The following is a 23,942-nucleotide window of genomic DNA, read 5'->3' as shown; positions in this document are numbered from 1 at the left end:
GGCAGTGGAAAAGAGAGAGCAGAGGAGGGGAGGCACCTGTCCAGCTAGAAGTTGCCTCCTCTCTCTCTCGCCCACCTGGAGCCCTGCCAGTGTCCACCTCCCCTGTCTCAAAAGATCTTCACTGCTCAGATGTGGGTCCTGGACTAGACCTCTCTCCCCAAATCCTCAGGCTGGATGGCAGCACCAGAGGTTGCCTGGTCCACCCCCCTGGTTCTGGGTGGTACCCTCCTTGAACGGGGTCCAGAGGTTCCCCTTTTAAAGCTCTTAGGCAAGGGATATTCTCAATCTGCCAATCATTCGCATTTAAACCACCCATAGACAGCCTGGTGCCCTAAAGGAGAGCTGGTCTTGGGGTCAGGAGGACTGGGCAAGTGGAGTTCCTAGTCCGTGACTTGGGGATTCTGCTATCTGCTGTGCTCACCTCACAAAGGTGGTTCCAGGGATTACCTGAGATGTGACTGTGAAAGGGCTTCATAAAGGATAAATACGATATAAACAACAGATGTAATAGGCAGTGGGGGACAGGAAGGGCACCCGGCCCCACCCTTCCCTCTGCAGCTGGAGCCCCTTGACCCTGCCGAGGCTCACCCTGGAGACCTGGCCTCACCCTCCACCTGGCCCCTCAGCCACCTTCTCTCTAGGCAGAGTGATTTGCAATCGTTTGGTCTCTCCCCATGGACTCATGAACAGAACTTCTTTTGTCGTGTATGGGAGGACATGGGGGGAGCACTTTGAGATCATCAGGAACAAGACCTGGGCAAGATGTCTTAATAGCCCTTAGGCTGTATTTGCTGAGCATCTGGAAATACTGGAGCTTTTCTAGGTGTGAGTATGTCAAGGGTCTTGGGGGGTTGGGGGTTAGAGCCAAGGCCAAGGAATATTGGTAGGTGTTTGCAGAGCATGTGCACATATTTTATCTCGTTCAGTCCTCACCCTCGGAAGAAAGTCCCATAGTCTCATTTTCCAGAGGAGAAATTGATCTAGCAAGTTGCAGAGCTGGGACCCAAATTCAGGTATTCTGACTTCCAGTGCATGCACCAGGTCTGGCTATTCTGCTGAGGATGCAGAGAAGGGGATGGGCTTCAACTACAGGAAGAGAGTGTCAGTGAGGCACAAGTGTGCTGGTCAGCTCTCGAGGCTCCATGTGGTTTGGGGACACAAGGATCCTACAATCATAGAGTAGGGAAGGGGCACCACCCTGAAGGTGCTGGAGTCATCTGGGGGTCCTCAGTTTCTCCACTGGAATGATGAAGAGATCAGAAATGAGGTTGCAAAAGTCCCTTCTGGTGCTCATCTTCTAGATGGGGGGAGGGGACATCCAGTTTCTCCCACCCTCCAGATTGTCCCCATTCCTATTGTAGCCTTCACTGAGCAAGTGGGCTTCGATGGATGGGAAGGGTGGGCCCCTCCCTTGCTGCTCACTTCAAAGCTGGCATGTGGGCAGAGGACACGATGGCTGCTGGCTGGACTGGTTTATTAGTATTATTATTATTATTTGGTGCCTGGCCAGTACAGGGATCTGAACCCTTGACCTTGGATTGGTTTAAAGGGAAGTGGGGAGCCCCCAAGATATTAAAACCCTCAACCCTGTCACCTCTGGCCAATGATCAATCCAAATGTTTTCATCTTCTGTGTGTCATGACACAAAAATGTTGGAAAACTAAATCCCTTGGCATTATCCTGCTTATTTTGTTTCCTTTAAAGGACGTGTCACCATCTGTAGTCATCTTGTTTATTTACTTCCTTATTTTTGTGTTATCTGTTTCTTCCCCTAAAATGTAAGCTACACGGAGGAGGGGATCTTTTATCTTATTTTCAGCAGACAGCAATGCCTAGCACACAAAGCACTTGGTAGTTATTTGGTGAATGAACGCACTCATGCTTGCATGTGTAAGTGCATGAATGAGTGAGTGAGAGCATCTAGCACGCAGTAGATGTTCAGTGCACATCAGTTTTTCTTTCCTGCAAATCATTCCCAATTAGCTGAGCGTTGCAGAGCTGGTTCTTGAGATCAGCCCCCTGGGAGACAAGAACTGTACAGTGATTGGAAGGGAAAATGGGAGGTATAGATGGGGGTGGGTGATAGGGCACTGGCAGGGAAGTGTGGGACAGGGCCAAAAGAAGGGGGTGTGTGGGAAGGATTTTTTATGACAGTGTGTCAGCCAGCCCAAAGGAAGGGGTGGAGGGCCGGCCTGTGGCTCACTTGGGAGAGTGCGGTGCTGATAACACCAAGGCCATGGGTTCGGATCCCATATAGGGATGGCTGGTTTGCATGGTGCTGACAAAGGAAGGGGTGGTTTGTTAATCTTCTGGCTGCTTTGCTCAGTGTAGGTAGATGTGTGTTAAGAAGCACAGGATAGTGCTGCCACCTCTGTGTGGCCTTGGGAAGATCACGTGACTACTCAGAACCTCAGTTTTCTCATCTGTCAAATGGGCAGTCCTCCTTTTGCCAGTGCCTTCCTGCCCCTCAAGGGCCATTGTGAAGTGATGAAGGGACAAGCAGTGGGAGGTGCTGTGCCCATGTGAGTGATTTTTACTTTGGTCCTTTTCTTAAAACTCCCAAATAAGATTCTTTATTATTTTCTGTTATTATTTTAATCGTTATTCAGGATTCCCTCTCTCTAGAAAGGAGCCAGGGCGTTGCAAACTCTGCCCTAAATCTTAGATCCTGAAGACTCGGTCCTCGAGCAGAAGACATGCACCTCCCTGCTCACTGGGCCTGGGTGGGGAAGGGGCCTCTTCCCGGAGCCCCCCAGGGGCTGGGTGGGCCTTGGAGGGGGCCTTCCTGGCAGCTGGGAGGCAGCTCCTCACACTCTGCCCTCCTGTCCTCAGGTACAAGACGGTGATGACCCCCCGGAGGGCGGCAGTGGCCATCGCGGGCTGCTGGCTTCTGTCCTTGGTGGTGGGCCTGACTCCTATGTTCGGCTGGAACAATCTGGGTGAGGTGGAGCGGGCCTGGGCGGCCAACGGCAGCGCGGGGGAGCCGGTGATCAAGTGCGAGTTCGAGAAGGTCATCAGCATGGAGTACATGGTCTACTTCAACTTCTTCGTCTGGGTGCTGCCCCCTCTGCTCCTCATGGTCCTCATCTACCTGGAGGTCTTCTACCTGATCCGCAAGCAGCTCAGCAAGAAGGTGTCGGCCTCCTCTGGCGACCCGCAGAAGTACTATGGCAAGGAGTTGAAGATCGCCAAGTCGCTGGCCCTCATTCTCTTCCTCTTCGCCCTCAGCTGGCTGCCCCTGCACATCCTGAACTGCATCACCCTCTTCTGCCCGTCCTGCCACAAGCCCAGCATCCTCATCTACATCGCCATCTTCCTCACGCACGGCAACTCGGCCATGAACCCCATCGTCTATGCCTTCCGCATCCAGAAGTTCAGGGTCACCTTCCTTAAGATTTGGAACGACCATTTCCGCTGCCAGCCTGCTCCCCCCACTGACAAGGACCTCCCTGAAGAGAGGCCCGATGACTAGACTCTGCCTTCTGCTGCAGTGTCCAGCAGGGTCTCAGCCGGGTCCTCGCCTCCCTGCCATCCCACGGGTCTCCCCGAGCCTTCCCCAGCTGGGCCGTGGGCTGTGTGCACCGGGAGGCTCTGGAGAGGTGCCCGCGGAACAGGGAACCTCCTCAGGGAGTTAACTGACCTCACCTCTGGGTCCTGCAGGGGGTTCGGGAGGGCAGAGTTGGGGAGGAAACTGGGTGCCCTGAGGTGAGAGAAAAGTGTCTTGAGCCCCCACCCACCTGACCATCCCACGAGCAGCCCAGTGCTTCGGGGTTGGGCAGGTCCTGGGGAGGCTGCGACTGCAGAGGAGGTGCCTGGGCTGGGCAGAGGATGCTCAGGCTTCCACAGCCAGGCAGGGGAGTTGCTTGTCTTAGGTGTTGGTGGTGCAGTCCTGGGATCAAGCTTAAGGAGAGGAGAGATCTCCTCCGAGATGGAGGGAAGGAGAGAAAAGGGATGTCTTTCTCTCCTGTTCCATAGGAGAAGGTGGACAGAACAGCCAAGGGGCAGGAATCCAGGAGCCTCAGTCTCCACCTGTGAGGACTCAGTGACCCAGGCCATGCAGGGTGCCAGGGTGCCTGTTCTCCTTGTCCTACGCGGCCCAGGATTGCACTTAGGAGAGATGGACAAAGTGCGTGCAGACATCATTTCCAACATTCTCTTTATTCGCCACCAGCCCTTGGACCCTAGGTGGGGGCTCTCAGCCTTGCAAAGTGTATGTGGTGTGGTAGGTGCTGTCCTCAAACAGCCACCAGGCGGCAGCACTGAGCCCTCCTTGCCCCAGGCTTCCCCCAGGAGGAGCCTGGAGTGTAACTACCTGTTCTCTGGGCCACCAGCTCCACCAGCCCAGTGTCAGGCCTGGACTGTCTTAGGTGACACTCTCTGCTGCTTCTGGGCCTGATGGAGAAAAGAGCCCCGGACATGCCAACTCTTGGGAGCATTCTGCCTGCCTGAGGAGGGGATGGATGAGGGGGTAGGAAGGGCCCGCGCAGACCTGGTGCTGACTGTGGGCACTCCAGGGTGGGGGGTGGCAGGCTGGAACAGGCCCGAGGAGACTGCCCTCCTGAGAGTGTGGGGGAAGGTCTTGCTGGAACTTAAATACCCTAAATACCCCTGGTATCTAGCTCAGTTTTCAGGGGCTTTGGACAGAGGAGGTCTTTAGGGATCTGGGGAAGGACCAACCCATTCCCTGCCAGGCCTAGAGCCCCTGTGTGGAGGGATGGGGCTGGATGGGGGAGACGGTGGCCAAGCTGGAGGGTTCTGAGTGGGAATATCGACTCCAAGCCTTGATTCCAGGCCCCGGTGGGGTGTCCCCTGGCTCCCAAGGGAGGCCCACGTGATTAATAAAAGACTGTGAACCTTCGTGGAGAGCACACCGCTGACTACCCACCCCTCCCCTGTTGGAGAGCAGCAAGACAGGCTCGGCAGAGGAGAAACAGTGGGGGGGGCAGGGGGGGGCTGGGGGTGTGGAGGCGTTCGGAGCGAGGTGGGTTCCACAGAGGTTGTATCTGTTCCTATAGCTATGCACTTGGGGTAGCAAACCCCAAATCAGAAAGCAAGGTCCTGAGAATTCACCTGTCCAGAAACTCCCCGTGACATCTTGAGACCCTTCCCGCTGGCACCTTCCCCATGGTGACACATTCCAATGCCCCCCATGGTGACACGGCACCTCCCCCTTCACGCTGATGCTGGCTGTCACAGAGGTCCCCGCACAGTAACACCACACACCTTTATTTGAGTGCTTGTCTCCCAGGGCACAACTCTGCAGGTCATGGCAGTCTCTACAACTCTCGGGCCCCTGTGCCCAGGAAGCCTGGCCCAGGGCCTGCCGGGCCCTCTCCTGAGCTCTGGACTTCAGTCTCTAGGGAGAGAGGCCAGTAGGTACCAGGGGAAGTTCCACCAGCCATCGCTATGGAGATGGGGGTCTTGGGTATCTGTGGAGTCTGATTCTGGGCCTGGGGGACCTGACCCCTCAGACCAGCAGCACCTGGCAGGGAACATGCTTCATGAGCCCCTAGGTGAGGCAGAGCTCAGCTGCACACCAGGGAGGGGCGGGTGGGCAGTGGGGAGCAGCACCCTCTTCCCTTTCCAGGCCCCCCTCCGTTGGGCCCAGTGCCCAGGTCTCAGCTCTGTCCACTGACGTTCTAGATACTTCCTTACTCATCCAGAGCCTCAGAACCAGCAGGGGAAGGAAGGCAGGTCAGGGATTGTTGTCCCCACTTTGATGAGGAAACAGGTCCAAAGAATGCCGTAGCTTAAGGCCTCTCAGAGCCAGGACCAGACTCCCACCCTGTGACCATCGTTTGCTGAATCGCCCCCCTTCTGGGCCTCCTCAGCATGGCCCGGCCCTGCAGTGTCACCTTGTGTCTCTGGACATGCGTGTTACTTGCCTGTGGCTGCAGATCTGTATCCAGAGCTGACCACTGCCTTCCCTTCTCATTCCCCCCCGCCCCCTGCTCAGCCTCCTCCCTGCTTCTGTGCCACCCCCAAAGGTGGCAGGGGAGTGGGTCCAGCCATTTACCTGTCTCCTCATCACAGCCTCCTCCCGTTGCTCTTCAGTGTGTGGCTGAGGCTGGAAGAAATCCTGTGGGTTAGATCTTGGGGAGGAGGAGGGGGAGTGGGAGAGGTTGGAGGCTGCATGCCCTTCGCCCACACTGGGCCTTCCTCCCACGTGGAAAGCCATTCAGGCAGCCTGACCTCGGGCTTTACCCCCCACTGCCTCCTGCCTTGATTTTCAGCTCAGCTGCATCTAGTCCAGCTCCAGAGAGGTGGCTTCTCCTGTTCGCCTATCCACGGGAAGGTCCCTAAGGAGTGGCCTTCCTGAGACCCTCACCTTTGACCTCCAGCCGGCAGTCCACGGATGCCTCCCCCAGCACGTTGACAGCCTTGCAGGTGTAGACCCCGGAATCAAAGGGGCTGGGTTTTCGAATCTCCAGGGAGCAGACCCCTTGCTCAGAGAGGGCGCGGTATTTGGGATCTCCCTGGATGTTCATCTTGTTTTTCATCCAGATGATCTTGGGCTGGGAGGCAGAGTCAGAGAAGAGCTGGGGAGAGTGTGGGCTGGGACGGGGCTCTCGAAGGCCATCCCCAGGCTTGGGAGGAGATGCCTGGAGGATTCCTCAACCCTGCTGCCCCCACCTGCCCCCTCTGGCCCAGGGCACATCAGGGTCTGGCTCCTCACCTTGGGTGATGCTCGGACACTGCAGAACAGCTGAGTGCTGTAGCCGGGAGTAGAAGTGTGGTTAGCCAGGGGCTGGGTGAATGAGGGGGCTTCTGAAAAGTCTCGCTCAATAAACCCTTTAGGTTTGGCAGCAATATCTGGGTTCAGAGAAAGTGGGGTGGATTTAAGGTTACAGGTGTGGAGAAGACTAAATGAGGACTGACCTCATTTAGGATCTTTGGGGAGCAAAGCATAGCTATTTTGCAGGAACTTAGAGACAGAACATCTCAGAGAGGCAGAGGAAAGCTGAGACCGGCCCTAGGTGGGTCAGGGCAGTGAACGGAAGAGAGTGGGCAGGAAAACCAGAAGTGCACCGAGCTTGGCAGGAGGTGGGGACCAGTGACTCAGAGATGCCACATTTCACTCTGTTTGTCTTTGGACACCTGACTGGCTTTCCTTTTTTAAACAAAAACTTCTTCCTAATTCTGTGCAGCTCAGGCTGTTGTTCAAAACGCGTGCACCTTCAGGAGCCCACAGAGGCTCTGCATGGAGAAGGGCCTTAGAGCATGTGGAGTGACAGGGAAAGAGGGCCGGCTGCCTGCATGGAGCAGTGACACCCAGATCGCTCTTGGCATCTATGTGGTGTTACAGTATGGTTGGGAGGTTTGATATTTTAGCAAACTCGCCAGGCCACCTACCCACAAACACGTTGCCTTTCAGAGTAGTTCCCCTGGGACACTGTGCCTGAGACCCAGAGCCTGCTAGGATGTTCGCAGCCACATGCACTTTAGAATAAGTACACAGCCTCCCAAGGAACACCTCTCATTTGCACGGGTTTGCTCTGATGTGTTTGTTAAAATCAATCAACCACATCCATTACTTTATAGTTCGGGTGCGTGCACAGCTGTGCAGCAGGAGGCAGTGAACGTTTCTGCTCCCAGCAGCCCAGAGAAGGCTGCGGAGACACCGAGGAAGAGGCGGACACCTGGCTTGGTTCCCAGCCCTGGGCCAAACCCACCTGCCTTCTGGATGTGGGCGAGCTCCTTGGTGACGGCGGCCGAGGCACTGAGTCCACATAGGTTTTCAGAGAAGACCCGGAAGGAGTACGAGTTGCCGACGATGAGGTCAGAGATGGTGCAGGTGGTCGGGTGGTAGCGCTCCAGCACTGTGAACCATTGCTGCCGGGACCGGCCCTGTCACCCTCACCTCTCACCCCCATCCTCACCCTCCCTGCTCACCTTGTCGCTCCTTCCTCAAAGGGGCTCATTCCCTGCCTCCGACCCTGGTAGGCTGGACAATCCAGCTTTGGGCCTGAGGGACTTTGAATTGGAGAAGTGGCCCCTGGGTCACTCAGGTGACCTCTCTGGGGTCCTCAGAATCCTAGAGCCTTACTACTCAAAGTGTGGCCCGCAGGCGTGCAGCCTCAGCATCACCTGGGAACTTCTCAGAAATGCAGGATCTCAGCCCCACCCCAGGCTACTGAATCAGAATCTGCATTTTAGCAAGATTCCGAGGAATTCACATGCACATTAGGATTCAAGAAACATGGCTCCAGAGCTTGAAAGGCCTCAGAGAGGCCATCCAGCCTTCCCGGCAATCTTCAGGAGGACACTGAGGTCCAGAGAGGGAAAGAGTCTTCCAAGGCCACACAGGGAGTCGGGTTGAAGGTAGTTAGACTAGACTCTTACTGGGATGGGCTGTCCTGACCACCTTGGACACTCCTACCCTGACCTCACTCAGCCCCAGCAGCCTCACCCCTGTCTTTTTGTCCGCCTTCTGCACCGTGTAGCCCAGCAGCTCTGTGTTGCCCGTGTCCTGCGGTGCTGTCCACTCCAGGGCAGCATTGCAGCCCCAGACATCCAGCAGCTTGATTCTGCCAGGGGGCCCAGGTTTCTCTGCAGGACCAGAGTGTGAAGGGAAGGACTGTGAGGGCTGGGCCTGCCACACAGTCTCACACCCAAGATGTGGCCTCAGCCACACGTGTTTGGCCTGCCCCCTCAGCCGTCTGGGGTAGGAGATAGGGCCCTGGGTCCCCTGGCCTCATACCAATCACCAGGATGTCGATGGCTGCCTTGGCCTCCAGGCCTTCCAGCTGCACGGTGAGCTCGTAGAGGCCTGAGTCAGAGCGCTGGGCCGAGCGGATGAATAGGATGGAGTCCTGGTCCCCGGTGTGCACACTCACCCGCTGGCTGTCCAGGGTGTGGCTGTCATGGGTCCATGAGGCCTGAGGCTTGGGCTTCCCCTGACAAGGAGGAGCCCATGGGGTGAGTTCAGGGAGGTGCCAGCACCCCGATACCCCCCTCTAGCTGCTAGGGTCTCTGGAGCCATGTCCTGGGGAGCCTGCCCCATTGGTCCTTCTCAGGAGGGGGCAGCTGTGGTGGGAGCCCCAGGTGCTGCCCAGAACCACATGCTCCAGGTGTCCAGCCTGCCCTGCGGGTCCCCCCCTCCTGCCCTCAAGCTGGAGAATGACAACTGAGTCGTGTGAACGATTGAGAGGATGAGACTGTCTTTATGGCTCCCACACAGAACCCCCAGAGGAATTCTGACATTTCCTAGATTCTGCTGACATACCTCAGTCTCTTACCTTGGGTGGAGACATACCCACCTGGAAGGGGATTTGCAGGTTGATCGTCTCTCCCACCTGACGGATGTAGGTCTGACGAAGGTGGCGTGGGACGCGGATCTTGGGGGCCTCTGCATCAAAGCAAGAGTCTAGATTTAGCATAGCAGTGAGGTAGCTGGTTGGGGCTTCTGAGGCAGGGGTAGGGGACAGCTGGCGAGGGCTGCTGGCTGGGCAGGAGGTCTCCTGGGTGTGTTCTGGCTGCCTTGGGCTGCCTCCTTGTGGGAAGGGTGAAGCTTTCACTCCTGAGGTCTAGGGGCCCGATGCCCTGAAGGCCCTCGGGGAGCTGAGAGCTGGGAGGTTCCAGGGAGGTCAGGGCCTCCATGGTGTGAACTAGTAAGCATCCCGGGCACTCCGTTAGCGCCTCGACCCTGCCAGGCTGGGATTTGCCTTGCAGCCCAGGCATTCCCAGGCTCCAGATGGGCCCCAGCTGGCTCTCTGTCTTCCCCTGGTGGGGAGCAGGTGCTGCACCTGTCAGACTGTACTGCTGGGAAGGGAGCAGTGCCGTCTTCCTGCTAATCCAGCTCCCCCACTCTTCTCTGAAAGCAGAGAAGCCCTTGTGAAACCTTGTTTGCCCCTTCCTCGGTCCCCAGGCACTATTGGGAGGATCAGGATGTTTCCTTTCCTAATAAGCAGGAGCAGGTTTACTCCCTCCTTCCTCTGTCACCTCTACCACAATCTTTTAATCTCACAGATGAGAAGTCTTTCCTGATGCAGCCCTATGCTACGGTAGGGACCACCTTCCCGACCATCACCTAATCAGGTGCAACCACTGAAGCCACTGGGCATTCCCAGAGAAGCTGTGGCAACCACTCTCCCTGTGCCCATGGGTGGGTGCTGGGCTGTGACTGAGGCTCCTCAGCAGCAAACAGGTGGCAGCAGTTGGTTGGTGGTGCACAGGGTGCAGGAGGAGGAGACAGTGAGAAGGAACACTGTGTCTCTGAGGATTAGCTGAGCAGGCACTTGGCTCTGGCAGCACCAGGCATGGAATGCTCTTGGGGCAGCTGCAGGGGGCCGGGAATGCTTGGCAGCTCCAGGTGGCCAAGGAGGGACAGCTGAGCAGCCAAGGATCCTGGACAGGGCCCCATCCCGCCTGCCCATGAGGAGCCTGGCTGCTCCCCATTTGTTCACAGCCTCCTACCCCTCTTCTCTCCAGGAAATCCCCTTCTCTCCTGCCAGAGGAATCTTAATGGAGAAGTGGGTGCTGAGTCTGGCTGGCTCCTTTGGCCCTGGGCCTCAGAGGCCTCTCTGAGTCTGAGCTCTCTGGAGCCCTGGGAGAAGGCCTAGGACCCTTCCAACCTGGAGGGCTTCCTGGCATCTCCAGGCTAAGTCAACACATTCATAGTGCAGCTGCTGGGTCGGGTCATGTGTCACCCAGACTCAAAGGCTGGGAATGTCCTTGGGTTTTGAAAACCACCAGAGAAGATGTTCTGCAACCTGGCAGGGCATGAATGGTCCTGTGAGGGCAATCAGATTCTGGGACAGCCACTAAAAACCTGGGTGACCTTGAAGGAGTCCCTGGGTCCCTTGGGATCTACTCCATGCAGCCGCTAAAAACCTGGGTGACCTTGAAGGAGTCCCTGGGTCCCTTGGGATCTACTCGGCTGGGATGGACAGCCATGACTGTCTTCAAATTTAAGCTCTCTAACGCCATGGTTCCTATGTATCTCAGGCCTCCGAGTTGAGTATTTCCTCTAATCCAAACTTGACCCCTCCTGTGGTCATGATACCCTCTTCTTCTGCTGGCCTTGTCCAAAACTGTGGGACTCTGCCAGGAACCATCCATTCCTCTGGTGAAGGAACGAGAAGGAAGGTCAGAAGTCCTGGGCCACCTGCTCGCCTGTGTCTCTCTTCACCTTGGAGCCCTGTGCTATCCCCAGACTTCAGATCAGACCAAATGACTCACTGACATTAACAGACTGAAACCCGATCAGCTTTGGGAGGGGAGTGAGGGTAGGACTGAGGCTGATGCACCCTGCAAATAGAAATATTAGCAATGGGGACAGCAGCTGGACTCCAGGTCCCCAGTGCCCTCTGGGGATGGAGAAGCCTTCATGGGCCTTTTGCAAACCCTCTTCTTCCCACTAGGGCCATGGTGGAATGAGGGGCAAGCCAGGTCTTCTCTCTGTTCCAGAACCTTTGGGAGAATCTGGAACCCAGGCCATAGGAAATGGCTAAATAATGGGAGAAGACGAGCTTCCATGGCCACTGGAGGGATTAGGATTAGCTCAGAGGAAGAACAGATGGACTCTTAGCATTGGGACCCTGAGACAGGTGGCCTAGGGAACTTGATCTTTCATTTTGGGCATCAGGAAGCCCCTCCCCCAATGCTCAGGGCTGGACCATTCAGGGAAATGGCTTCTGTGACCTCCAGAGGCCCCTTGCTGCTGAGGAAACTGGAACTTTTCTTAAGGCAAGATGGCAATAGCATGTGGCTTGTGCATGTGTGTGGGATGGGGAAAGGACCACCTGGTTTCCTCTGCCCACTGGCCTCAATTTCCCCCATTAGATAAGGTGCCTGGAAAGGGCTGGGGAGCAGGAGGCCAGGATGGGCATTACCGATGATCTCTCGGATGTGGACGAGCTGGTCCAGCATGGCCGGCGGGCCGGCCCCTGCGGAGCTCACTGCAGCCACACGCAGGAAGAACTTGTCTCCTAGAGCCAGGTTCCGCATGGTCTGCTGTGTCACCATCATGGGCCGGTCATTCACAGGCACCCACTCTGAGGCTGAGGGGAATGGAGAAAGTGTGAGGCCTCGGTGACATTGCCACGGGCACCCTTCTAATGGGACTTCCCTTCTCACTGATGACCTGGGGAAGTGGACCTCCCTCTCAGGGCCTTATTTCCCCCTTGCTCCCCTTCCCTGACTTGTTACTGCCAAATGGCTTCAAAGACACCTGATGTTAGAGTCCTGGCATGGTGGCCGGAGATGGGGTTGCTGAAGCCCAGAGAGGGTTGGACATATTTGCAAAGTCACATGGCAAGGTGGGGGCGAAGGCAGAGGACAGGCTGCAATTGGCTGCAATGGGGGGACAGCGGCCACAGGAATTTGACCCGTTTCCTATATCTCCTCCCTGTCTCTCACAGACAGGGCCCCTCTCCAGCCCCTATGCTGTCCACCCCTGCATTCCCTCCCCACCAGGGTCCTCTGAAACCCAGCACCTCCCGCCCTTCTTATCAGAGCAGTGCCCAGGGTACCCCACCCTTCTGTTGCTCAGAGGCCCCTGCAGCTGGAGAACAAGGGGCTCCCGAGGTCATCTGGACATGCCCTGCCCTCAGAGGTAGCCTGGCAGGGTAAGGGGTGGTAGGTGGGCAGGTTGAGGGGAGTACAGCTTGCACTCCCTCCTTCTGTATCTGCCCCAGACAGACCAGACTGCAGGGTCTGGGGGCTTGTCTCTGCCACCCTCCAAACCCACCTCCCCCAGGTGTATGCAGGGCTCAGCCCAGTGCTCACCTCCCTCTCTGCAGAGCTCCAACACGTAGCCCTGGAGTCCCAGCCTCCCCAGCTGCTCTGGGGGCTCCCAGCTCACGGTCACAGAGCTGTTGCTCACATCCTCCAGGGTCAGCAGCAGTGGTGCACTGGGGACATCTGAGGGAGAAGCCAGGGTGAGATGGAGAGGTACGTAGCCAGGAAGCTCCCTGCCGCTGCCTGCACTCTGCCTTCCTCCTCCACGTGCCCCGCTTCTGGTCACCTTCACTTGGGGGTGCAGGTTTAGTGGCTGCGGGGCCTGCGGGGGCGGGGGCCTGAGAGGCAGGTTCCTGTGGCTCGGGAGCCTGCTCTTCGTCAGCGGGCTCCAGTGCTGCCACTTCTCCGGAAGGCTCTGTGGTGGGCACCTTGGTGGTCTTAGATGCAGTGTCCTCTGGACCACAGGCAGAGGCCTCAGAGGTGGCTTTTCCCGTCATTGCTGGGCTGGCTGGCAGCAGCAGAGAGGGTCAGCAGTGGTGGGTCTGGGTCTCCAGGGTGCCTGGGACACCTAGATCCAGGCTTATATAGTCAGGGGCTGCCCCACCCCTAGAAAACGATTCTCAGCTGTGGGGTCAGGTCAGGCGGGGGACTGGGGGGTGGGGAGTCACCCAGGCCAGGAATAGCTCTGGGGGAGGAACCACAAGGGCCCCTTGAGGAACGCACTACCTTGTCCATCACCCTGACTGGACCTCGGCAGCCAGGGTGCCGGTGCCCAGCTGCGGGGAGGGCAGAGACGGGTGAGATGGGACATCGGTGGGGGCCTGTGCCAGGTGTCAGGGCAATAGGAGGGAGAGCTTCCATCTGGAGAATGAGCCCAGATCAGGCTCTGAGTGTCTGGCCTCTATGGGGTCACTTGTGCCCAGGGCTTCTCACACTGGGTGCTGGGGCCAGATAGCCTGGTGCGCCTTCCCTGTGAGCACCTCCAGCTCTGCCCCTGTGATCCCCACTCCTCTGGTCCCCACAGGCCCTGGGAACTCTCACCTGTCCTGTTTGAGGTTGAGGGCCTTAGACAGGGAGGGAATTGAGGTGCCCAAGGTGGGGCTGGCCAGAAAAAGGTCCTCCAGGAAGGAGGAGTAAGACCCCTGGTTCCTGTCTCTGTTGGGGAGGTTGGTAAGGATCTGACCTCCCCTAAGGTCTGCTCTGGGCCTCAGTTCCCCATGTATTACAGAGAACCCTTAGCCCTTGGAGGTGAGATAAAGTCATAGACAGATCTTGAAGAAACCCTTCTGGACAACAGAATTCTGATTGAAGCAGGGTGCGGGCATAGGTGTTCCCAGGGTGGGAATGAGGCAAGTATGACCAAATTTCTAATCATTGATCGATTCATTCAATAAAACACTGAGATTGGTAGTTATCTAAAAGGTGTAAAATACCCTGTGTCACGGAGGAGGGGAGCAGCAGGAGCTGTCATTGCTGGTGGGAGTGTGGATTGGAGCAGTCACTTTGGAGAAAGTGAGATGGGGCCTAGTAAAATAGATACCATGCCCACTCTATGACCCAGCAGTTCCACCCCTAGAAACCCCACACACGTGCATCAGGAGACCCAGATGAGGACTTTCCTAGCAGTATTATTTGTAATAGCCAAAATCTGGGGTAAAACAACTGGTCCTCAGCAGTGGGATGGACTAATAACTGTGTAGTATTTATGCAACTATGAAGCAAAATATGGAATAAAATGAACCAACTCCAGCTGCATAAAACAACATAGATGATCTTATAGCACAAGGTGAGCACAAGGGAGAGGCTCACGGACATGGTGTGGTCTCATCTGCATTGAATTCAAACACAGGCAAAACCTGGCTCTCTCCTTTCATGCCCATCCATGGGTGCTGAGACCAAAGAGGAAAAGCAAGGTCAAAGTTGGCACAAGTTAGGGTAGTGGCTGCCTGTAGTCAGAGGGACAGGGATGTATGTGATTGTGGAGGTTTCAGGAATGCTAATGAGCCTTCCTTTCCTGTCCTTGGTGATTACACAGGTTTTCACTACATAGTAATTCTTTAAATTAAACAAATACATTCGATGCACCCTTTAGCATGTATAACACATCCCACAATTTAGAAATAAGCACGTAATTTATTTAGGGCCCTCGGCAGCATGCCCTCTCCCACTTCCTGGGGATAGAGGGAGACGAGTGTGGCTGCCTCTCAACCCGGGCTTTCCTTGCTGGGGAGTGGCAGTGGAGGGCCTGGGGAGCCTCCAGGTCAGGCCCTGCCTGGGTGTCCATGTTCTCTGTCAGGTGACTCAGTGTCCTGCCGGGCAGGGAGCAATCCCTGGAGACCCGATCTTCATCCTTGGCCTCTGACTATGCAGCTATAAGCGAATGTGACTAACCCTGCAGGACCCTGAGTCAGCCCTGGAGAGCCTGTCCCAGGCTGGGGGAAGGGTAGCCCCAGGGGAAGGGGGTTGGCTGCCCAGGAGGGTTCACAGCACTGTGTTTTCAAAGACCCTTGTTGGTGGGGCAGACAGTGGGCAAGGAGTAGGGAAGGCTTAGACCTCCCCCCGCCTGTCCCCCCCCAGCCAGCAGTGAGATGCCAGGTAGCCCCCAAGGCTCTAGCCAAGTTCTTGCTTTCTTTGCCTTTAGCAGGGCTATGACCTTGGGATCAGTCGCTCTGCCCAGCTCCAGCTGGTTCAGATTTCAGGGCCGCCCATAGTAATTTCCTTCCCTGCGCCTCAAACCAGAGTTAGAAACCATCAGGCCAAGTCGTAATTAGTCTACCTGACAGATCATCCACGTATTAGGGAATCCACAAATAAATTCTCTTTAGTTTTGGAGTTGTGTATCTGGACTTTGTTTGGATAAAGACATGTCCAGAGCCCTGAGAATTCACAGAAGCCTGCTGAGGGCATCTCTGGCCTCACAAAAGTTGTAAAACTGGCTGTTCTTCCCAGTCCATCTCAGCCCAGCCCATCCCATCCTCCCCCCACCTGGTGTGGGTGTCCTGATATATACATGAGTTGAGGGATGAGTGTGGGGAAGGGGCCAGCACAGGGATGGGGTCTAGGCTGCCGCAGCACGGCCACTGACAGACCTCAGCCCAGCAATGGAATGGGCTGCCTCTGGTCACTAGGAGTGTCAGGAGAGGCTGGAAGGCCATCCCTCAAGTGCCCTGTGGAGAACCCAGCCCTGGGAGGCAGGGAGGGTGCACCAAATGACATCTGCATTTCCTTCTGGCCCTGAGGGGCCAGGGTTCAGGGTTCTCTAGCCTGTTCCTGTGGTCAGCTCCCACCACCTTCCCGTGGGTGGTAAGAGATGAACTGAGATTAAAAGGCTGTTTTCCTGGTGCCTGATAAGCCTTCAGGAAACAGAAAAGGCTTCTTTCAACAGGGACTTAATTTAGAAGTCTGGATGGCAAGGACTTTAATATCTAGAAAGCCATCAGCCATGCTTGGGTTAAGTCCAAGGCAGGTGAATCTGAGGAGGCTGGCCTCCCAGCGGGGCTCCCTGGGGCTGGCAGAGGACATGGTGGCCTCACTTCTGCAAGCTCAGGACTCCCAAGCCTCAGAGAGAGGAACCCAGGAAAGATGGGGGGTGAGCCCGATGGGTCCTGTGGATCCACACAGATAGACTGAGGCTCGAGCCAGTACACAGTTAAACTCTTGTACTTTATTGAGCAGCTGTGGAGTTAAGAAAGGAAAGTGGGTTAAGAGACACGATTACATTCCTAAGTGAAGGTTTGGGCTTTGTAGAGGGTATAATTAGTATGGCCACTGTGTCTTTGGCTACTTGGTGGTAGAGCTTGCCAAGATAGTGTCCTTTGGTAAGGAGGGCTGGGGGTAAGAGAGTTGAAGAAATTCTCTCATGCCAGGCTTGGGGTCTGTGAGCATTTTCATTAATCAACAGGTATGTTCTGATCGTATGCTGGTCCCCAGGCCCTCACTGTCCCCACAGTCCCACCCCTGCCTCCCTGTCCACCAGGGCTGAGCTCAAATCTCAGCAGCACTGGGGCCTTTGCACAACAGGTTCCAAGGGAGGGAGACTGAAGCTCAGCTGGAGACTCAGCAGAGCAGGTGATCAGGCACCTTTGGCCCCCACTGTGTGCAGAGGACAGAGGGCTAAGCTGCAGCAAGCGCATCCTTGATGGCACCGGTGAGAGGGAAGCGCAGATTCTGGCCACAGAAGGAGCCCTGGAAGTCATCCAAGTCCAGGGCCCACACCATGGCGCCCGCCAGCTGCCTGTTTCTCAGGTACCGCACCTGGCAGGGGAGGCCCAGAGAGCAGGGCTGGGTTCCCCAGGTCAGGGTGTGTATGGGGGTTGTGCTGTGGGCTCCTCCCCAGGGGAAGGGACTGCAGGCACCTGAGACACACACACAGGGAGCCCAGACCAGCGCTCCACGGGATCTGGTGCTTGGAGCAGGGCCCCCCTCTCCCTTTCCACCTAAGGCGTGGCCTTGGGAAGCCTACCTTGATTTTGACGCTGTCCCGGTCGTCGTACCCCACCCACTGGTTGCCCTTAGTGGCATAGGGGACCTGCTGCCCGAGGAGTCTGTGGACCGTGGCTCCGTGGAGGAAGTCACAGATCTGAGCAGAGCACAGGGCAGGGACAGCGTGGGGAGTCCTGCTGAGGCTTTGCAGGTCACCAGGTAATGTCACTCCCTAAATCTCTTGCAGCCCCTCGCTTCACTCTGCAGGCTTCATGCAAATTTGTGTGAAACAGATGCAAATGTCCCGCAGTTGCAGGCTTCACGTAAATTTAGGTGAAACAGATGCAAATGTCCCCCAGTTCATGGCTGCTGAAGTGTGAGGGCTTTTAGGAGGTTCTGACTTGCTTCCTCCACCTTCAACAGAGGTGTGAGGCCGAGACCAGCCCAAGGCCACAGAGAGCAGCGGAGAATGGGCTGGAACAAAGAACCTGCCTCTTAGCCATTGCTCTTTCCTGGGCTTGAAGGAAGACTCCAGCTAGCTGGCTAGAGGGATATACCGGGAGCTTGGTGGTACAGACTGTGTCTGCTCCTTCTGGGGACTTTTAGTTGTAAAAGGCCTAACTTTCCTCCTCCTTCCTCTTGCTCAGGAATGCTGAGCCAACTGAACATTTTTTTTTTATTCCCAAAGGAGAAAAAGTGGGGGTGGGGTGGAGGATCGCCTTCCCTAGGGCTGCTGGTGGTGCTGGGGGAATCTTACCTTCTCCCCCAACTCCATTACCTCGTAGTAGGCGAGGATCCCTTTCTCCTTGGTGAACTGGCCTGGTATTCCCTGCCCCACGACTGGAGCTCCGACACCCGTCTTAGAAGAGGCTAGAGTGAAGCTCTTCCCGAAGGCGGGGATGCCCATCACCAGCTTATTGGCCGGGGCCCCCAGCCTCAGCATATACCCCACAGCATAGTCCTGGGTGGGGGCAGGACAAGGACACTGCAGTTAATACTGCCACCTTGACAGGTGGGGGTATAGTTGTACGGTGCATCTGGGATTCCTGTTCCCTCTGGGAACCGATAATGTCAGTTAAAAATTAATATTATAGTTTCATTCTTGAAAATATCCTTTTAGGCATAGGAAGGGATTATTACTATTTTACAGGTACAGAAATCAAGGTTGCACAGCAAATGAATGGCAGGTTGAGGCTAGATGCCCACCTCCTCAGGCCCCTGCCTCTCTCCAATCTGCCCTCTGCCTTCACTCAGTCCACCCTGCAGTGGGTATTCCCGGAGCCATGGAGAATGCACGGACTCTGGGCCTCAGTTTCCTTATCTGTGAAATGGACTTCATAACCCCTTTCTTGCGGGACTGTACCAAGGCGTAGATGGGTTAGTGTGTGAGCACTGGCACGTGGCAGGTCTCTGTGGCCCCCTCCTGGCCCTCCCTCCTTCCAGGTACTCACAGCATTGCTGAATCTGTCAGGACTTGCATCCACCTGGCCTCGGAACAGGGGGCTGTGATGTGCTGTGGCCTGCTGCCAGTTTCCGTGAAAATCATAGGCCATGATGCTAATGAAATCCAGGTGTCTGGGGAGAAAGAAGATGGAGGGGGAGGTGGGAAATCAGAAAAGCTCTGGACCTTATATCCAGGGCCCTAGCGGGAAGGAGGCAACTGACAGGCCATTAACCCAAACCGCAGTAGTTCCCAGTCCTGGCTGCTGGACCACCTCCCCTGTGCTTTTCCAGGGTGTGGGCTCAGGTCCTGCGAATGCACTTAAGGCAAGGATGGGTTATTCTGTTAGCCCCAGCACACACTTGGGAGCTGGCCTCCCCCTCACCTTACTGCTCGTCTCCTGCCAAGCTCATCTCGGTGAAAGCAAATTAAAAATAGCATCAACAGACAGCCTAATGGGGAACAAGCAGGACCAAAGGATGGCCTGACACACCGAAGTGGGAGGAGGGGCTGCTCCACACCCGCCCTGGCGAGGAGACTGCAGGTGGATTGTGTGAACAGGAGCTGCAGAGACTTTTGGCAAATGGCTGAGAGCCACCTCTTTCCCACCCTCTAAGTGATCAGTTTAAGCACTGAGTCCGAGTCTACACCTCCTTAAGACCCTAACGAAGATTCTAAAGTTATTTTGAAGAGTCTTTGTTCCTTACTCCTGGGTTTCCCAAGACGCATGCCTTTGCTGTACGGATAGATCAGACTGCTTGGCTGTAGACTGGCTGTCCTCTCATATATAAGGGGCTGGGCAAACAGGAAAGGGGGGTGCGGTGTGTCTGAGAGCACTTTGAGGATGCCCCAGCATTCTAGAAATGAAAGGTATTATTGCTGCTGTGTTGCCCCTCTGGGGACTAGCACCCCGCTCAGCCTGGCACGGGGAAAATACCCTGTAATGGCTGGTGGATTTGTGTAGCTTTTTCTACTTCCTGTTCCAAAACAAATTCATAGCAAATCTGTCAAGGTCAGCAACACCCCAAGAGAAAAAGGAAAGCAGGGATTCTTACGCCCCATTTGACAGATGGGCAAATTGAGGCACAGGGTGGGGCAGTGACTTGTTCAAGGTCACGCAGTGACGTTTGGAAGATCTGAGACTAAAAGCCCAGTCTCCTGAGTCTACCTCGAATGCTAGGGCAGGGTGGAGGGAAGCGGGCTGTCTGCAAGGGCCTCTGGGGAGGCTGCCTGGGGTGAGACTCACTGGGATATCTGGGCGATGTCATAGCTTCTGTCAATCTGGACCTTCCCCGCAGACAGTGCTGCACTGAGCAGAAGCTGCTTGGTTCCTGCCTTGGCTTCCTTTGCAAATTCAGCCTTCATTTCCTGGATGGGAGACAGGCAGGTGAACGGAAGGGGCCCAGGTGGCCTGAAAGGGAGACTTGCCAAGGGAGGCTGAGTTCTCTGAACACCCCGATGACCTTCCCTGAAGGTCTGATCCCCAAGCCGCCTGGGCAAGTGGAAATGATAAAATGGCCCATCAGTGGGCCCGTCCTCAGGGGCACCCATCCTTTTCCTAAAATACTATTTGGACAAATCTTATCCCAAAACTGCATGCACACCCCTCAGCACTCAGTTATTTCCTGTTCTGGGGGTCACTGGAGCAGTGGGGGATCCCAGCTGGCCCACAGATGAGGTTGGAACACATTCATCTTTCGGTATGTGCTTTGTTCCTGGTACGTGAAATCACACAATGAGTGGTTAGCATTGGCACTGTGCACAGTTTGTTTAGACTCTCGCTCTGCCACTGGGGTAATGGAGATGGCTGGGCTGCCCCCAGACAGAGCTGAGTGCCACCGGATGCAGCATGTGCTGGGCAGCGGAGCTGAACAGTGGACAATGGACACTGCACCAAGTGGGCAGTGATGAGCAGGGGCTCTGCTCAGTCATGACCTTCTGCCCCTCAGGACCCCACCCCTGCCTCCCTCCCTGTCACAAGATGCCTTCCTTGCTGTGTGAGATCTGCAGGGCACAGGGTCCAGGACCCTGCAGTGAGGAAGCTGAAGTCCCTCTCTGCCTGTGGTTAGGAAGACATCAGCTGAAGACAGCTTCTAGCCCACCCCACTCCCTGATGCCTGCCCACCTCCCTGCCCTTTCCTCGACCTGACCAGCACCTTGATCAGGGTGGTGAAATGCCGCTTGTCTCTCCGTCCAGGGTAGAGCCAGGCTAGGTCCAGACCGTCAAAGCCATGGGTCCGCAGAAACGGTGGCACTGACTTGATGAAAGTCATGCGACTCTGGGTGTTGGAGGCTATTTTGGAAAATCTAGGACCGAAATCACCTCTTGTAGTATGCTCAGCACTGATATACTAGGTGCCTTGGCTTTCTGGTGGTGTTTCCAGGGCCTGGGGAGCCAGGAGCCTGAGCTCACACAGCTCTTGGAGGGCATGGATGGGATAGGACCCACCTCTGGGCATCTTAGAAAGAGCATGTGCTTTGGAGCCAGACACCCCTGGTTTCCAAGCCTGGCTCTATCATTTACTAGCCAGCCACTTTGAGCAAGTTGTAACCTGAGTCTCAGTTTCCTCATCTGCAAAATGGGGATAATGATAACATCTCAAGTTGCTGTTGGGAGGATTACGTGTGATGATGGTGGGAAGGGGGACCTGACACATAGTAAGCACTCGATAAGTGGGAGCTGTTATGGCCATACCCTACCTCCTTATCAAGCCCTGCTCCAACTCTCCCTACTCCAGGGAGTCTTCCCAGGGTCTCTACACCCCCCAATTTCCCCACTGGTTTCCATCCCTCTCTTTCCAGCCCCTACGGCAGTAGCCGCAGTTCTCTGTTCACAGGTCTCGGAAGTAGCGAAAGCACTGGGAGGGAATCAGGAGATGCACCGTTAACTTGCTGTGTGACTCTTGGTGGGGTCTCTCTCCCTCTCTGGGCTCTGCTTTCTTCACTGTATGTGAGGCAGGCCCCTGAAGACCAGTTAGGCCTGTGTGCCTAACCAGTTTGGTGCCCGGTAACCCCATACAGTGGGTGGCAGAAGCCCAAGCCTCTTTCTTCCAATTCCATCATCCTCGATAGTCCTGCCACTGGGGATGAGTCCTACCTTTGAGAGCCAAAACTCCATCCTCCAACAGACAGGAGGGTCTTCAGATTGGGGTTCCTGTGGGGCACAAGGAGGTCAGGGAGCAGGGAGGGAATGAAGTTGTTGTGACACTGGGTGGCCCCATGTCTGGGATGCCGTAGTAGGTTTTTAGCTTGGGGTGAGAGGCTGGATTAGGCCTCTGAGGACTCCCAACCCCAGTATTTAGTATTCAAAGAGGTCACAGACTTTGTAGTAGACACTCTGAGGGACGCTGTCCATTTCTGTTCCCCCAGCAGGGAAGACAGAGTGCCGCAAAGTAAAGCCGTGAGCATGGCTCCTGCTCCCTGGAGAGGCACCCTCAGGGGCAGGAGAGGGCTCCCTTTCGCAGGGGAGCTCAGCAGTGCCTTCTCCTCCAGTCTACTCTGTTATCACCCCACATACTGCCCAACACTCACCTTCTGCACCTCCTCCCATTTAAGCCAAGGCCCTCCAAATCTTCCACCCAGAGGTGGTACTGTGGGCCCTCGCCCGTCCTCCTGGGCAGGGTCGCCCTTCCCCTGGACCGCCCTGCTAACCCTCGATCTTCCTCCTCTCCTGGCCAGCCCATGGCCCAACCTGTTCTTGAGTGCATTCAATGTGTCATAGAGTGTCACGTCATTCCACTCCCAGGTGTCGATCTCATTGTTGCTTATGTTGGCAAAGCTGTAAACGATGTGGGTGCAGAGGAAAGGGTCGATGGCATCTGGGAAGCAGCTCCCATCCCCTTCCCGGTACTGGGACCAGCTGGTGTAGTAGCAGACCAGTTTGTATGCAGAGCCTGAAGGAGAAGTCCGGGGTGGGGTCCAGGCCAGAATTCAGCAAGGGACCCTCTGGTAGAGCCCAGAGCTGAGCACCAATGGGATGGGGGAGAGGGGGACCAAGGTGTGAGCAAAGTCAGAATTTTAAGTGCAAGGGGCTGGCTCAGGTCCTCCTGCCTTTGGGGAGTCTCCTGTCTGATGAAAACGAGGCCTGTTCCGAAAATGCTTAGAAAAGACCAAATGCAGTGGAGAGGGGCTCTGGCGCATCTTTTCTCTGCCTCCAGGTGGGAGTGGTCCTAACTCATAACCTACCCAGAATGCACCCAGCAGTCCCCGGCTCCTTCAGCATGTCCCCCAAGCTGGGGCTCGACATCCCAGTGGAACAGCAAGTTGTTCCTCTCCTCCAATTCTAGTTCCTCCTGCTGCCAATTAAGTCCTTTCCGGCCTCTTGCTTACAGAGGAAGGAGGCTACCGGGCTCGTGTTAGTGGGTCCCACGGGCTCTTAGTTAAAACTTTCACTGAGCCTGAGCCTTTTGAAGTTTGTTATTTTGAAATTTTCAAATATACAGAAGAATAGAGAATAGTAAAATAAACATCTATATACTTATCACCTCGGTTTAACAAACATGAACATTTCTGAGCCATTTGAATCACAGAGAAACTGGAAAAATGCTCCCCTCCTGCCAGGAGCTCCTCCACACCTGCCCCAGGCCCTCACCAGGTCTCCCAGGATTTAAAGCATTTGGGGATTACTTACAGCACTGCAGCAGCAACAGGACCGCAAAGCCTGAAGGGAAATCCAGGATCAGACCCCCTGCAAGTGCATCCCTCCCCCCCGCTCCCTCCCCTGGCTCTGCTTTCCATCCCGCCTTCCCCCACCCAGCAGGTAGGAGACACCACTGTGCAGTGGTTCTGTGGCCTGTCTGGGCCCTTCAGCCTGAAAACCCACAACCCCATTTGATCCGCCTCGGCCAGCCCAAACACCTGTCTGAGCCACCCGCAGACCCATCCCGGCTGCAGCAGAGTGGCGTGGCCTCGTTCTGCACCCACAGGCTCCTAGTGCTCAGCTGCTAGAGAGGGCCTCCTCCCCAGGCCCCACATTTCCTTTTTATACCTGTCCCACCCCACTCCCCCATGCCCCAAACCACTCCTTTTAGGGGAACTGAGCTGTGTGTCAATGAAGGAACCACAAGATCGTGGGCTGCTAGAGGAGGATTGAGAAACCCTGGAGTTTTTAAAAGTTTGGGCCAGGTCTCCATGAGGCACCTGCCAGCAGGACAGCCACGGTGTGACGATCTGGGTGCTCCCGAGGGTGTGACTCAGCCCTGTTTCCAAAGACCTTCCTGGATTCCTTCCCGTCTGCACCTCGCCTCTCACTGCTTGCCAGCACCTTCCTGGTTTTTCTGGCAGTCTCTTACCTCTGCATCTCCAGCCCTCAGCCCAGGACCTTGGCCAGCTTGAAACTGGCCACAATTAAGTTACATAAGCCTCAGAATCCTGAACAAGGTTGTTATTTTCTCCCCAC

General features: G+C 55.8%; 3 protein-coding genes across 9 annotated transcripts in view; 1 reads left to right on the top strand and 2 right to left on the bottom strand.

The window, feature by feature from the left end:
- ADORA1 (adenosine A1 receptor) overlaps positions 1-4,849 on the top strand; it is a 79,535-nt gene extending 74,686 nt beyond the window's left edge. For all 7 annotated transcript variants that reach the window (XM_063114249.1, XM_063114245.1, XM_063114248.1 and 4 more), the window contains one exon: positions 2,833-4,849. In XM_063114249.1, the coding sequence (XP_062970319.1) occupies positions 2,833-3,472 (640 nt within the window). In that variant the 3' untranslated portion in view covers positions 3,473-4,849. The remainder of the gene's footprint in view (positions 1-2,832) is intronic.
- A 192-nt stretch (positions 4,850-5,041) lies between these two features.
- Positions 5,042-13,222, bottom strand: MYBPH (myosin binding protein H). The gene is made up of 11 exons (XM_063114427.1): positions 12,968-13,222; positions 12,730-12,864; positions 11,835-12,002; positions 9,261-9,349; positions 8,702-8,897; positions 8,411-8,550; positions 7,674-7,833; positions 6,677-6,813; positions 6,329-6,515; positions 6,017-6,067; positions 5,042-5,482 (listed from the first exon to the last, which is right to left on the bottom strand). The coding sequence occupies exons 1-10, from the start codon at positions 13,176-13,178 to the stop codon at positions 6,051-6,053; spliced, it is 1,440 nt and encodes a 479-aa protein (XP_062970497.1). The 5' UTR covers positions 13,179-13,222; the 3' UTR covers positions 5,042-5,482; positions 6,017-6,050.
- A 3,572-nt stretch (positions 13,223-16,794) lies between these two features.
- CHI3L1 (chitinase 3 like 1) lies at positions 16,795-23,435 on the bottom strand. The gene is made up of 10 exons (XM_063114438.1): positions 23,402-23,435; positions 23,175-23,204; positions 22,236-22,437; positions 21,642-21,698; positions 20,701-20,851; positions 19,791-19,912; positions 18,555-18,678; positions 17,882-18,064; positions 17,144-17,260; positions 16,795-16,935 (listed from the first exon to the last, which is right to left on the bottom strand). Exons 1-10 carry the CDS (start codon positions 23,424-23,426, stop codon positions 16,795-16,797), a joined length of 1,152 nt encoding a protein of 383 aa, XP_062970508.1. The 5' UTR covers positions 23,427-23,435.
- Positions 23,436-23,942: the final 507 nt, after the last annotated feature.

This window comes from Cynocephalus volans, chromosome 11 (assembly GCF_027409185.1).
Source record: "Cynocephalus volans isolate mCynVol1 chromosome 11, mCynVol1.pri, whole genome shotgun sequence".
In the NCBI taxonomy this organism is placed as follows: Eukaryota; Metazoa; Chordata; class Mammalia; order Dermoptera; family Cynocephalidae; genus Cynocephalus; species Cynocephalus volans.
Note: the sequence above shows the minus strand (reverse complement) of the source record. Positions and strands in the feature narration are given on the sequence as shown.